The sequence below is a fragment of the Chiroxiphia lanceolata genome, chromosome 19 (genome assembly GCF_009829145.1).
Source record: "Chiroxiphia lanceolata isolate bChiLan1 chromosome 19, bChiLan1.pri, whole genome shotgun sequence".
NCBI lineage: Eukaryota > Metazoa > Chordata > Aves > Passeriformes > Pipridae > Chiroxiphia > Chiroxiphia lanceolata.
This window is the reverse complement of record NC_045655.1, coordinates 5,590,858-5,605,517: the sequence shown is the minus strand read 5'-3', so window position 1 is coordinate 5,605,517 and position 14,660 is coordinate 5,590,858. Positions and strand designations below refer to the sequence as shown.

Below are 14,660 nucleotides of genomic sequence, written 5' to 3'. Positions count from 1 at the left end.
TCTGAAAATTCCTGCCTTTGCTGTCAGCATCACATAAAGTAGGAATACTTTTAAGTACTTTTATCCACCTTGCTGAGGAAGAAAAAAATCATGTTTGATTTGAAAGTTTTTAGTCTCTTTGGAGAGTGGACTGCTTGACATTTCCAATCTAATTTAAAGTTGCCTTTTGCAGGGGCTCGGGACTTCAGTAAGTTATCCACAGGCTTTGTAACTATGTGAGTGATCTGCAAAGAGGAGCTGATTCCATCTGGCTGGTCACTTGTACCAAAGCAGGGATTTACAAGTGCACTGTTCCCAAGAGTGTTTGGCTGCCAGTGGGCACCACCAGCAATCCCTGATGATCACACTGGGTTTAGTTCTCCAGCAGAACTTGGCTCTGCTCATCTGTTACCCAGGCAGAGCCATGAGCTTTGCCTTCTGGGCAGTGTAGCCCAGCACACCTGAGTCTGAAGGTGGGTGTGGTGGTTCCTGCAAGCTGTGGGAGAACCTCAGTGGATTTCAGAACTGGCTTCTGCTCTACAGTCATGTCTATAAAGGGAAATAACAGACTGGGAAGGAGGAGCCTGTGCTTCTGCCTTATAGGCAAATCTTTAATCACTGAAGCCTTCAGTAAGTGCAAATATCAATTTCTTTACCAATCCAGACAGTTCATGAAGCTCCTTCAGACCTTAAAGGAGAAAGTGTCTATTAACCAGCCTTGGGAAGAGGTGGAACCCTTGCTCCACTCAAGGGAGGTCACTGGTTCACTTGGCTTGTTTCCACGTGTACACTTTTGTTAGTCAGCTGTTGGGCTGCTCCTTTTCTTACTGGCTCACCCTGTAATCTTTCCCCTGTAGGATAAAATTCAAAAGCTATATGAGAGGAAAATGAAAGAGGGCATGGATATGAACTACATCATCCAGAGGAAAAAGGAGTTTCGCAACCCCAGGTGAGCCACCATCTTCTCCTGTGTGACCAGAGCACCACAGAGCAAATGCCAAGAATATCCTCTTTGTTGGAGTTGTAGCAGAAAAAGGATCCTGAGCAAGAAGGACTACTGCTTACAAACAGTTTATGTCTCTCATTTTTGTGACTGAAACAGTAAAACTCTTCTTTGTGTTCTGGGAGACAACAGCAAGTGTTGGTGTGATGGTTAGATTTTAAATGTGAACACTTTGAATGAGTGAAGCATTTTAGAAGATGTGTCTGTTCTGGAGCTGGGAGATGTTTGGGGGAAGTGGTGAATACTGTGGTTAATGGGATGCCACATCCATCACAGCAGGCATACCTTCCCTGGTTCTGATTTCACCCTTGCAGTGTGAGGAGGTGACAAATTCTCTTTCTACTGACACATCTGAAACGCTTCGGTTTACTTCTGCCTCTGTGTTTCTGTTTTGAACTCCTGTTTTTCCTTTGCAGCATCTATGAAAAGCTGATCCAGTTTTGTTCCATTGATGAACTTGGTACAAATTATCCAAAGGTGAGGTGCAGTGCTTTTGGCTGGAGAGGGAGTGGGTAAGATAATAGAGAGGTGTAAAGTCTTACCTGAGGCTTTCTTGAGCCTGCTCGCTTAGAGGTCCTTTAAGGGAACTTCAGTTTGAGACCCTGCATTGAAGTGAGCATTTTTGTGTGGCACTGAGCCTCAGTGCCTCCAACTTTGCTATAATGGTTCTGAACAAAAGCTGCTGAAGTGTGTAGGTATAAAGGAAACTCCTCAAGGGGGACTGAAGCTGAGCAGCAGAAAAATGCATGACTTATCCCAGCATACTTGTGGCTTCAAAGCTGTTCCTTCATTCACAACAGAAGGTGGTCCCATAAAAGAAGGTCTGATGTGATCTTTGGGATACAAGAAGAAATCAGTCATGATTATCATCAGAGAACAGAAATGCCTTAAATATTTTTGAACTGGGTTTTGTGTCTCTGTGGAAATAGCCCTAATCTGACTTATTTTTTTTCTTTAGGACATGTTTGACCCTCATGGCTGGTCAGAGGATTCGTATTACGAGGCACTAGGTAATTCCAGGAAGTCTGTCCTTTTTTGTCCTAGCTTAGGTCTTTGTGTTTTGTACTTAATTAACTGCACTGGAGTCCCCACTTCCTTTATAAATGAGAAGTCATCACATGCTGCTCTTTAACGACTTCATTCTGGTTGGATGTGCCTGAATGTTATTGATGCTTCATCAGTTTGGAAAGAAAGCCTTTTCATTTAAATTGGTTCTTCAGTGTTTTCATCTCTTAAATCATTAATTTAGTGCTGTAATGTTTTGATTAAAGAGCAGTAGTTACTTTCATGGCGGTTTAATTTTCTATACAGAATTTGAAGGTTTGGATTGTTTATGATGGGAAGTGAGTGAGAGAGAGCTGTGGGTTTTTACTGTTCTTAGTGCTTCACATCTTCTGATCTTTCTCAGCCAAAGCCCAGAAGATTGAAATGGACAAACTGGAGAAGGCCAAGAAGGAACGCACAAAGGTAGCTCCTCAAAACCAAAAGAAATGGAGGTGCAGGGGTTTTGTTTCTTTGCCTGCTGAAGTTCCTTTTGTTGCTTTGCCCTTCCTGTGCTAATACTGCTTGTTTTTCCCTGGTTCTCTCCTTTCTCCTTGCATGTCCTTTCCCAAGCTGCACAGATCGAGTTGTTTGCCCTTCCTTATAGGTCCATTCCTCTGGGTTGTTTATTCCACTGGATTTCCTGCTGTTTTGTCAGTATTTTTAAACCAGAGCTCTAAAAATGGTATTCAGTAGGCCAGATAAAGGCAAGATAATGCATAAAGAACAACTTTTTTCTTAATCTCTGACATTTTGCCTGGTGGCATAGCCTTGTTACAGCTTAATTTCCTCACCATATCTCAGTGTGAGACAATATCTGCTTTCTGTTCTTGATATTGCCTTCTTGTATCTGATTTCCAGAAATATTGGGCCTATTTTAACTTTGTGCATTTTGTGACAAGCCCAGCTAATCTTATAGATGCCCCAAAAAGAACACAGACAGGCTTTGAAAGATTTTATTCCTGTCCTGTATTGCCTTTAAGCCAGTGACTGGCATGAGAAAACTGTCTGATGTTAGAGATTGCCATCTAACCTTGCAGAAGGCTCCTTCCATATTCGGTGGAGGGTTTTTTTGTGCAGTGCATGCTCTGTCTTGCTGCTTGTTTTGGTTTTTTGCACAGTAACCCAGGCATCTCATTACATCCTTGCCCATGTCTGCAGTTTTGAGGCTGCAGTGCTGTTGTGGCTCTTGTTGCCAGGTTTCCTGCCATGATGCAGTCGCAGTAAATTGTGCAAGTAGGGGCTTGTCTTGCATGTTTCTTAAAGGAAAAAGGATAGGAACTTCTGACTGTATAAATACAGTGTTTAATGGCCAGGATGTATCCTGTCTGAGCTGTACCAAATCCCAGTTGACACACACACTTTTATTGCATCAGATTTAGGAGCTGGGTTGTAGAAATCCTTAATTCTCATGGCTTCAGTACACTTTGGCCTGAGGTCTGTATCTGTCTTTCTGCATGATGGGCAGCTCAGAGACCAATGTCTTACATCACATTGAAGCTGTTTTTAAAAAACATAGGTACTGTGGGTTAAAGAAAGGCTGTGTATCTTAACACTTCTTTTTTTTTTTTTTTATCTTCTCCTCTTTTTCCTATGTGTCTCTCCCTTCCCAGATTGAATTTGTGACTGGCACTAAAAAGGGTACAACAACAAGCGCCACTTCTACAACCACCACAACAGCCAGTACCACTGTGGGAGGTAAGGAACAGTTGGGATTGTACCAATTAAGCTGCAGTAATGCTGGGATTAGTGCTTCCTGGAAACCTGAAGGCTCCTTATTGATTGTGTATATAATGCAAGAGTGTGTTTTTTCTAGGGGTTGTTGGACTAGCTTTCCTCTAGTCCCTGTATTCCAGGTCTTCCCTTCTGGAGTGAAAGACCAGGGCCAGGTGGGATAGTGAAGAGATTTATTAGTGTGTCAAGAAACCTGCTACTGTCTGTGATTGTAGAGTATTCTTGGGACTGATATATCTCAAGAGGTTTGGAAAGACTGAAAATCACTCTCCTGCCTACAGCCTGCATTTTAAACTGAAGGGAAGGGAGAAAAACCACTGGAGGTTGATGAGTGTGTCCTGTGCCTGTAGTTGAGCAACTGGGATACGTGTGCTCTGTTAAAATTAACAATGCTCTGGGGCAGGGAGGATCCTGGCTCCTATTTGGCTGGAGCTCAGGTGTACAGTTCCACTTTGACTCTCGAGGTACAAAGTTGCCTTTCCTCCTCACCACTTACTGCCAATGTATCCTGAAATTAATGTGAGGGGGAGTTGTCTAGGATATTAAGGGTTGGCCAGTCAGGGTGTTAGGAAGGGACTGGTGACCTTTAACATAATGCTAATCCTCATTTGCTTGATTTAATCAAATTCACAGATGCCCAGAAGAGGAAGAGCAAGTGGGACTCTGCCATCCCCGTAACAACGATAGCTCAGCCCACCATCCTCACCACCACTGCCACACTGCCAGGGGTTGTCACAGTGACAACCAGCGCGAGTGGATCCAAAACCACGGTGATATCAGCTGTGGGCACCATTGTGAAAAAGGCCAAGCAGTGACTGGTGTGCTGGGCCTGGATTTTTGGACTTGTTTATCATTGAAGCCATTGTTCTCGGAAGGGAGGGGTAGCTTTCACCTTTGGTAAAGGATGGCAAGATTCTTTGGAACAGACCACAGTTCCCCTTTGGAAGACTGGGGGCAGGAGCAGGAGCAGGCATGCCAGCTGTGTGCCCACAGGAATGGACCTCTGCCCACAATGCCTCTGCCTTTGCTTGCTGTGGGAAGAACCAGCCTGTGTGTTGTGCTGGAGGAAGGTGGTATCTGGAGTCAGCTTGTAAAAGTTCGCTTATTAATTACTGCATTAGGGTCTTACCTACTTGCAAGTTTGGTTTAGGGGGCAAAACAAAAGAAAATAAAATAAAAGGGCAAGTAGTACAGGACTATCCGTGTTATCCTTGTGTATTCCAGGTCGTGCTCCAGGCTTGCAGCCTGTGATAGGTGCTGCCCTCTGTACTCCAGCTCAATTCTGAGGGAGTTAAAGCAGAGACAACTGCTCAGTGTCCACGTTCAGATGTGTAGCAGAGACCTGAAGCAATCTACATCTGTGAATGTAGGCTCACCCTTTGTCCCAGCACTGCCATCTGTACCCGTGTGCTCTCTGTGTAGATCTTAGTGACCACCTGTGAAGGTGTTGAACTGTTGAGGGAACTGTGCTGGAACAGTCCTGTTATCGTCTCTCAAGGATGAAGATTTCTATGCAGAACCCTTAAGCTGTAGAGGTTTGATTTGTGAACTCATTTGCAAAGACCTGTGCAAAAAATATTTCCATTGCCGTGGAATGAGATGGGACAGCAGATAAGCAGAGGAGAGTGTCTGATCCTAATTGTGATGTTGTCAGTCTTTGTATTAGCTCGTGATGTTCTGTGAATGCACACATGGCAGTTACTGCTTGCTCCACTGTTGTGATAAAGTATTTTCAGTTGAAAATTTTATTGTATAAAAATTTAAAAGTCTATAAAAAAACCCCTGGTGTCATTCATGTGTCTGCATTTCTGTTAAGGTAAATTCCTGCCCAGAGCCTGTTTTTTCTGGTGCTCAAGCAGTGATAGGAGAGATGTTTGCCAGATCAGTAGAAGTGTAAATTTCTGATAATTCAGTGGGGTTTTTTTTCAGTTTTTTTATGTAACTTAATATCACTCTTGATCAAGACTTTGCATATATGGAGACTTAAGGCAGAAATAAGAGGTCGATATTCTGCTTTTATATAATTTTAAAACATGTTAAACACTTTGTCCTGGCAGTCATTTTACCTTTAAAAAAAGCATCTGTGTATCCAGAAATGCTCACGGGAGATAAACCAGGGGACTGATGGAAGTAGAGCATGGGGAGTTGGGGAGATGGTGGAGTCACTCTTTTAAAGCAATAAAATATTCAAAGGCATGAAAATAGTAAGATTGAAACATCTCTGTTTAATTTTTTTTTTTTTTTGCATTGGGCTGCTGACTTGACTCCTGCAAGCTTGGATGAAAACTTCCTGAGCTCTTGCTGAGGTGTGCTGAGCAGAGTTGCCATGGGGCACCTGGAGCAGCAGTTTCCAAACTGGCTTATGCAAGAGTCCTGCAGGACTGAGCTGGGTCTGGCAGCTCCTGAGCTCCCAGGACTCTGTGTTTGCTGTCTGCAACTTGAAATGGGCGCAGTTTGGTTTTCGGTTTTTTCTCTCTCTCTTCAAAAAGTTGGAGTGGAGATGCCAACCCTTGTGTAACAAACTTGCAGCCAGTAGCTCGCTGCTCTTGTTTGCCTTGAGTGTTGCTATCAGAAGTAGTAGGTGGATACGAAGGTTGGAAGCTGCAGTTCTAAGGAAAAAGCCTCTTTTCCTGAGAAACATGATCTTACAGGTTGGTGGCTTGTGCTGGGCTGTGGTCAGTCAGTGCCCCAAGGAAGGTGGAGGGAGCTTCAGGTGCACAGGAGTGATGTCCTGAGGGAAAAGGATCCCTTCTTGGCCTGTGAACCAGGGCCTGAAGCCCTCAGGAGGAAAGTTTGACGAGTTTGCTTTAGAATTCTGTGGCTGTGCTCGTTGCAGGGCTCTGTGGAGCTGCTGAGGGCTGGGGAGACCCACTGAGGGTGTCAGTACCTGTGTGTTAAACAGCCCCAAAGAACAGTTTAAAGGTTCCTTATGCTGCTGCAGTAGTGATTGCTCTTCAGGCTGCTCTTCTGACTCCTAAAAGCTGTGGATACTCATTCTTACCTCCCCTCTCAAGGGAAGACTGACCATACTCGAGAGTAAAACCAGTCCCATTTTCATCATTCCTTAGTCTGAGAACTACAAGCTCATGGTCCTTGAAAACCACAGGGCTTCTCTCTGCTTATCACCTTCCTGAGCACGGCTGTCTCCCAGCTTGAGTAGGTTTGTCTTAGCTGAGACTCCACACTCAAGTGTCTCTGCCTCGGAGGAGAAAGGAGAGCTGCCGTAATGAAGTCATCCTTGGCAGAGCTGGTTCTGCTCTCACTCGCCCTTCTGAAGTCTTCTCTCCCACCTCCTTGCCCCGAGGTGTTGATTTTCTTTCCTATTTGCTTGTTGTGATTTAGAGGTCTGCCCTCCTTTGATGCTGTTGTGGGAAGGGATTTTGTGCGCTCAGGAATCGCTTTTATTTTGTGTCTGGCCGGGTGCTGCCGAACCCAGAGAGCAGGTGGGGAGGGCAGCCCTTGCCAGCCCCACCTCAAACCGTGGAATTGGAGCACCTGAAGCTATGTTTTAGTTGGATTGCTGCTGTACTGTCTGGTTTATGGGAGTTATGTACTGAGACTAACAAAAAAAAAAAGAAGTCTTCCTTCCCAAGGCTTCGGGCTGTGCCAGGGATTTGCCGATGACACGGTCGGCTCCAGCAGCACAGAGGTGATTGTTTCAGCCAACACCTGCACGAGCTCCTTTCCAGCTCTGCAGCACTGCAGGGGAGAAGTTGTGGAGCCCCTCAACCAGATGGGCTTTGCAATGTGCCCAGAATGTTATCAGGGGGTAGGGGCTGCTCACTCCTGTTGAGAGGTGTGAGCCTGGGGAAGCCCAGAGTTGTTACAGACTGTTTATGGTTGGAAGGGTTCACTGGTGGGGTCTTCCTAGAGCACAGTGCACAGGATTGTGTCCTGATAATACTTGAATATCTCCAGAAAGGGAGTGAGATGCCTCTCAGCAGGGTTCTCCAGGACTGCCTAATATTAAATGTTTAAATAACTAAATTGCTGTTGAAGTTCAAGACCCCCTGGAAGGGCAGTGGGATTGCACCAAAGTCTCCTCTTCCTTTTGGAGAACATTTACAGCAGCACATTTCTGCAGAGCAGTTTTCCATGTCTGAGCCTTGCCGTGTGCTGCTGTTCCTCTGACTGTTTATATTCCACTTCCTTCCTTTTGTTCTGAGCGAGAACCATGGACACCAATGACTTCCAGTATTTAGTCCTTGTTTATTTGGAACTTGTCTTTGGCTGGGGCCAGGCTCGTGCTTTCTGTTGCCAGTAAACAGCAAAGCACTGGGATTTCACAAGGAAAGGTTTTGCCTTTTCACATAGAAGGCGTCTGTCTGTCTGTCTGTCCGCCGCCACGTCTGTAGGAACCAGCATTAGAAGAGAACAAGGCTGACTTTTGCTGCAACCATAGAAGGTGAAGCTACTGGTGTTTTTAACCTCTCTCCTCTTTGAGTAGCCTCTTGAAGTGCTTGGAGAGCACGACAGAAGGTTCAGCCTTTGGCAGCTGATGTATCCCTAGAAGGTCCTGCTTTCCCTGGATGGATGGATGGATGTTAGGATTGTCACAGGCTGAAGTTTTATCCTGGATCCTTTGCTAACATTTTCCCCTCATGTTGTTTCAATGTCCCACTTACCTCTTGCTGCAGGTCTTTCCCTGCATCAGGGATGTTCAGCAAGGAGATTTTCCTTTAGGTACGTGTCCATGACGAGGAATATCCATTGGAAAACAGTGGGTGTGTTTAGTTAACACTGTCTCAGGGGAAAGGCTGAGGAAGAGAATGTGACAGGATTTCATCTTGCACTTTTAATTACATGGGGAATTATATTAAGCATCATTTAGTGCAATAAATTATGTGCACATTAATGTACATTAATAATACATTACTGCACATTCCTTTGATTTATACCATATAGCAGGATATTGCCACTATGGTGTATGGTGCAGCAATGGGATCAAGTATTTATTTTTCTTTTAGCAGTGTGTGTTGTTACAGAATTAAAAAAGGGGATGAATGTGCTCCAGCAGCAGGATTTTGGCTGTAACTAATCAACAAAGACCTAGAAAAAGCCCCAAAGCTGTCCCCAGGCACACTGTGGTGGCAGGACAGAAAAAAAGAAAGGTTCTATGAGAATTGGCAAGGCATTAAAAAAACCAAGAAGAAAATAATTAACCCTGGTATCACTGGTAATTATCAGTAATTGGCACTCGGACTGCTAGTCTCAGCAGAGGGAGCAATAATTTAGTGTGAGCTATAAAATTACTTGTTTTCCCTCCTTGGGCAAAAATTTATAGGCCACGTTGCCACAGCAGAAAATCACCGATTTATAAATGTGAGGTTCACCACGTACACGGCTGTGAGCTGTGGTAGAGCCAACTGAGGCAAAATCTGCTCCTCCTGCCTCTGCAGCCCCTGTTCTTAAAAACAGCAAGTTTGTGTGGCAAAAGCCTGATCCAGTAGGCAGGGAGTGCAAGGTATGGAACCAAGGCAAGAACTGGAGCTCACCAGGTGTTCTTTCCGGGTGGAAGTACCTTGGAGAAGCTGCCTGAAAGGCAACCCATAAAACAGCCTTCTTTTATTATTTTTTGGTGGTGGAATTACCTTGATATTGGAAAACCCTGCAAATATCTATTTAAATGCAGCCCAGTTATAGCTCTCTGGGAAAACTCATGTTATGTGGGCTCAGAGATCTCTTAGGGGCTGGGGGAACAAGTCTCAAAGAAAGGTGCAAAATTAGTATCTCAGGCTTTTCTGGCAGCACCCGGGGTGTTTAACTGGGCTCCTCCTCACAGCTGGAGATGTTCAAAAGGGGCTGGTCCTGCCTTGCTGCTCCAGGATGAAGGGGAGGGAGATGGTGTCAGGAAGCCTTGGGGCTGTCAGGTGAGACCAGAGGTCCTTTACAGGAGCCAAGATAAACATCCTCCATCTCAGGTTGAGAAAGGAGGACATCCAGAAACCAAGGACACGAAACACTGGGAGCAGCCAGCTTCCACCACAAGATTTTCTGGTTGGCTTCAGGATTCTTGGTAGGGAACCATCACTAAAATAACTGGGCTTTTTTAGTAAAATGCTTCTTGCTTGTAGCCCGAACTGTCTTTTTCAACTCCAGTGCCTGGCAGCATTGCTTACCTCAGTGGGATAAGAGGAAAATTGCAGCAGTGGGAAGTGGGCATTGCTGCTGGACAGGACCAGAGGCAGGACCAGGAGAGGTGAGCAGACATCTCTGCAAGCACCAGCACAAGCTCCCCTCCTGTCTTGGGAACTGAAGCCCAGTTTGTCTTCAATGCTCAACAACATCTGCTGCAGCTGTGACCCCCTGAGGCAGAGCAGAACCCTGTGCCTTCAGCCCCTCCACAGTAACAACCTGCCCTTCACCAGCAGCCACCGCTGCACCTCGAGCATCAGCACCTCCTGTCCCTGCTCTCAGGTTGTAACCAATGTCTGTTGTGGTTTTAAAAGCCCAGAAACAAACCTCCTTCATTTTCAGAACTTTTGTTCAAATCTAGGAAATAGCATCTCCAAAGGGGCTGGGCTGATGCTGAGGTTGCCAAGTCCAGTGTTGGGAAACGAGGAAATACCAGACCTGAACTGCCCGGGCCATCTTCCGCTGCACCCCTGCCTGTTTCCCATGTGCTGCAGCTTTTAATGGCACAAGCACATCCTCCTTTTTCCTGGGGCTAAGACAGTTTACACATATTTACTTGAGCTCCCTGTTTCTTGTAGTGAAAGAAATCCTGCTCCTCACACGCGTTTCGATCAGTGCTGTGTATCAGCAGCCTCTGTGATGCTACATTGACAATCAAGAGCACAAAAGTGCCCTGCTTGTATTTTTAATCCCCAAGGCAGGCAGGAAATATTGCCATTTTTTCATCTGGCTGTTGCTATTGTTTGTGTTGAAGCTGAGGGGATGCAGTTTTCCTTGTGAGGATTTATCAAGGAGCTGAAATGCAGCCTCTGCCCTTGCATCTGCTCCGTGGGAGGGTGAGCGGGTCTGACCTGTGACAAACCCCCGACTCTAAAGCAAAAGGGTGCTGTGGGGCAGAAAAATAACCTCTCCTGAACTCCAAACCCTCCTCTGCTGTTCCTTGGGGAAGGGGTTTTGGATTCAGCCCAGCAGAAGGACTGGATGCAGTGGTGGGATCGCTGCTTGTTGCAGCCGTGGGTGGTGGTGGATGCATTAGGAGCAGGTATGGATGGGTCTCATGTACAGGGCTACAAGGGGCTGCATTGACCCTCGAGCCAGATTTATTGCAGGTGGGGAGTGGGCTGCTGTGCTCATGCCCTGGATAAAGTGGGATGCAGTTCTGTCCTCTTTGCAAGCAAGGCTGGGTCGGCAGTTGTGTGGTTGTCACTGCAGGAATTTACCTGGTGTTTCAGCAAGGAGTTACCTGGGCACTGGGTGTGACACTGCCACTCGTGCCAGTGGGAAATTTGGAGGAGAAACCCCTGGCGAGGAGGGGCTGGGGAGCTCCCTCAGCTCTGCCCTGAGCAGGCAGGTGAGGCCAAGCAGCCCCTTCCACACACCCTTCCCACGGCAGCACCTTCCCACTGCCTGCTCAGCCCTTTTCCTGTGGGATGGTGCTTGTGCGGAGGGAGGGTCCAGGGCGGCTGCGAGGGCTGTGCCTGCCCGTCCAGGTGTGCGAGGGAGGAATGAATGCCAACCCTGCGTCACGGGCACCCCCTCCTCCCTCCCAGCTGGGATAAAGCTCGTCCTCACCTGGGGTCCAATCTCATTTATCGCAGCTCCCACCTTTCCTCCCTGCCAGCCCCTCGGGAGGAAGAGGCGGTAGCCCCGGGACAGCGAGGGGAGCGAGAACAAAGTCGATAATTGACTGGAGGGTACAGAAATCGGCGGGGAGTTATGTGGGATCGCGGGCTCGCTGCCCTCCCCGCCGGACCGGGAGTTGACGTTTAACCGGAAAGAGAAAAGGGACAGAAAATAGAGAGGAGGGAGGGAAAAAAAAAAAAAAAAAAAAAGAAAAAAGAAAGAAAGAAAAGGCCAAAGCTGGAAATCAAGTTGCAGCAGTGAACCAGCACGTTCCCCCTCTGCCTTTGGAAGAATTTCTTGGCTTGGTGTGTGGGTGCCTGTTATTCGGGCTGCGGCAGAGGATTTGGACACTGAGTCAGACCCAGCGCTAATGAGGTTTGTGGAATTAATTCATCTGTGCTCTGTGGTGTCCAGTTCGCTTGAACTTTGCTGCGTTGATTAACTGGGGGGTGGAATAAGGCGCGGGGCTCCTTGCACGGGCAGGTAGGCAGGACAGGGAGCACGGGGGTCAGTCAGCCCCTGCCTGCTCGTTCCCTGTGTTTTCCTCTGGTTTTGGCTGTCGGACGCCGTCTCGTGCCTCTTGTCTGGCTGGGAAGGGCAACCCCTGTGTCCCAGCAGAGCTTTGAGGGCTGCACGGGGCAGTTTTAGTCTCTGAAGGTATTCGGGAGCGGGGCTGGGGGTGGCAGTGAGGGTACCAGGTGGGAAGGCAGAGCAGAGCCCTTTGGGGACGGGTTGTTGCGGGTTTCAAAGGTTGCCCACTTCGTCCTGCCTCTGTCAGCCCACTGCCAGGGGGAAAGGCGGTTGTGCCTCGGAGCCGGCACCCAGGGGAGCCTCTCACAGGTGACAATGTGCAAGGTCAGCCGGGCTGCGGGTGCCTCCGACCCGCGGAGCCCCGGAGGTTGTTTTCCAGGACGAGTGGCTGCCTGAAACCCCCTGCGAGGCAGGAGAAAGGAGAGGGAAGTCCCTGGAGGGAAAAGCCAGGGGAGAGTGGGGATTCGGGGTCGGCTTTGCTGAACCGCAGGTGTCCAGGTGGATCTGAAAGGGCCAGGAAATAGGGAAATGGGCAGAAGGATTGGTGTGAGGGAGCTGACAGGCATGGGTTAGGTGGGGGAAAAGAGGGATGAGGAGCATCCGTAGAGGGGAGGGAAAGGAAAAGTGTCTTGAGGGGCCAAAGGAGCGGAGAATGTGCCAGGAGCAGCACGTGAAGGGAACGGGAGGGTCCCCGGGGCTGTGCTGGCATTTGGGCAGCTCCCCAAGGAAGGTCCTGACCTTCCTGCCTGACCCTCGGGGTTTTCCCCTGCCCAAACCCAGGGGGGCAGAAGGAGAGGGTACTGCAGCCACCAGCCCTTTGCCAGTACAGGGTGGTGTTGGCCACAAACCAGCTCTCAGCAGCTCCAGGTGGTCCCAGGCTGCGTCCTGCTGTGTTTTGTCCCTCGCTGGAGGATGCCGGGGACCAGGTCTGGGGTCTGGAGCTCAATCTGAGAGCTGAGATCTCTCCCTTCTTGCTGGAAACAGCAATGGAGACACCCACATGGAGCCTTCCAGCTGCAGGAGCTCTCATGGGGAAGGAGGGGAAATGGATGGGGAAGGCAAACAAACCCAAAGATCAATATGATCTTGTGTTTAAGAGATTATTTGATTTGCAGGTCAAGTTTTTGACAGTTTTCTGAGGGTCTGGCTTGATAATTTCCAAGTTCTGGAGCACGGCCCTGGCAGCTCTGTGCCACCACGTGTGCCAGGGAGGGAGAGAGCATGAGTTGTAGCCCTGAGCCCACAGCCCTGCCCTGGGATAAGAACTGAGCCTGCATGAGCTGCTGTGGCTGTTGCTGTGCTGCCCATCCTCAGCACACACAGATGTTCCTCCAGATGCCTCCTCCCATCTACGGGGTCAGGCCCCTGCACAGCCCCCACACACCCCTCGGCAGGACAGGGGGGTTGTAGCCATGGAAAGGGCAATTCCCACAGAGGGAGGAAAGGCTGCACCAGGAACTCTGGCATCTCCTTCTCTTTCCTGCTTCTGTGTCCCTGACCCACCTGGTGTACCCTGCATGGAAGGTGGGACCAGACTCCTGCCATGGGCTCCTGACTCATCATAACCTGCTACTTGGTCCCTCTCCCCCATCTGACACTCCAACCCTGTCCTCTGTCCCTTTGCACCAGTGGTTTTGCCTTGCCTGTTTTTTTGGGATGAGGTATCCAGCCCCAGCATTTCCAAACCCCTGGCATCTTTCTGGGACAGGTCTGTTGGCTGTGCCAAGGTGCAGGCAAAGGCTGGGGGTGAGGGAGGAGACCAGGAGAAATGCTGGAGCAGTGGTCTGGGATGGAGGAGGATGTTTGTGTGCATCCAGGAGCTGCTCCACCTCGTTCCTTGGTTTTGCACAAATGAACAGATTTTTTTTTCCCCCCCATTGTTGTCATCATGCAAATCCAACCAAATCCTGCAGCTTTCCCAAAGTGAAAGCGATGTTTTCCCTTCCAGAGGGCACTTCTGATATCGAGGAACGGCTGCTCCCATGTTTTTGCACAAACATTGCAGGCTGCATTCCTGCAGGGCCGAGTGGCAGCAGATGCTCTGTGCCACCAGTGCCCTGCCCACTGGCACCTGCCCAGTGAAATCCTTGGAGGCTGGTGGCTCACAGGGCAACAGGACTGTTAATACTGAGCAGAGTTTTATGGCCTTTTATCTCAGCACTTGAAAAGTGGTGACGGCAGTTTGTGTGTCCAAGGCCCAGGGTGTGTCCGTCCATTCCTTGGTGACATTTTCCTAACTAGTGATTAGAGGAAGATGGATGAAGTCCTTGTGAGCTGAGCAATCCAGTCCCACACTCAATCCTTTCCTCATGGCCCTTGTCATGCCGGGAGACAGGATTTGGTGGGTGCTCAGGGGATGTTTTCACTGTGTTTTCCCTTCAAGGGCTCAAAGGACTTCCCTACCCTTTCATCTCACCTCTAATTGGCACCTCCCCGTGTCTCCATAGCTCCGGGGCTGGCATGGCTCGCTGGGGTGGAGCAAGGGAAAAAGGGATTTTCCTGGCTTCAAAACCCATCTGTCTTGGTAGCAGGGGGACAGGATGTTTGCCAGCAAGTGCTGGTGTGAGGACTGTCCCTGAAGGGGGTCACAGGCATGTCCAGGGAGGAGCATAAC

General features: G+C 48.5%; 2 protein-coding genes across 5 annotated transcripts in view; both read left to right on the top strand.

Annotated features, from left to right (window-relative positions):
• Nucleotides 1-5,537, top strand: part of SAP30BP (SAP30 binding protein) — a 30,115-nt gene extending 24,578 nt beyond the window's left edge. For both annotated transcript variants that reach the window (XM_032706363.1, XM_032706362.1), the window contains 6 exons: nt 837-928; nt 1,399-1,459; nt 1,941-1,992; nt 2,391-2,449; nt 3,637-3,721; nt 4,391-5,537. In XM_032706363.1, the coding sequence (XP_032562254.1) occupies nt 837-928; nt 1,399-1,459; nt 1,941-1,992; nt 2,391-2,449; nt 3,637-3,721; nt 4,391-4,572 (531 nt within the window). In that variant the 3' untranslated portion in view covers nt 4,573-5,537. The remainder of the gene's footprint in view (nt 1-836; nt 929-1,398; nt 1,460-1,940; nt 1,993-2,390; nt 2,450-3,636; nt 3,722-4,390) is intronic.
• A 5,749-nt stretch (nt 5,538-11,286) lies between these two features.
• Nucleotides 11,287-14,660, top strand: part of ITGB4 (integrin subunit beta 4) — a 29,412-nt gene continuing 26,038 nt past the window's right edge. For all 3 annotated transcript variants that reach the window (XM_032706953.1, XM_032706952.1, XM_032706950.1), the window contains exon 1: nt 11,287-11,890. In XM_032706953.1, coding sequence (XP_032562844.1) covers nt 11,886-11,890 — 5 coding nt within the window. In that variant the 5' untranslated portion in view covers nt 11,287-11,885. The remainder of the gene's footprint in view (nt 11,891-14,660) is intronic.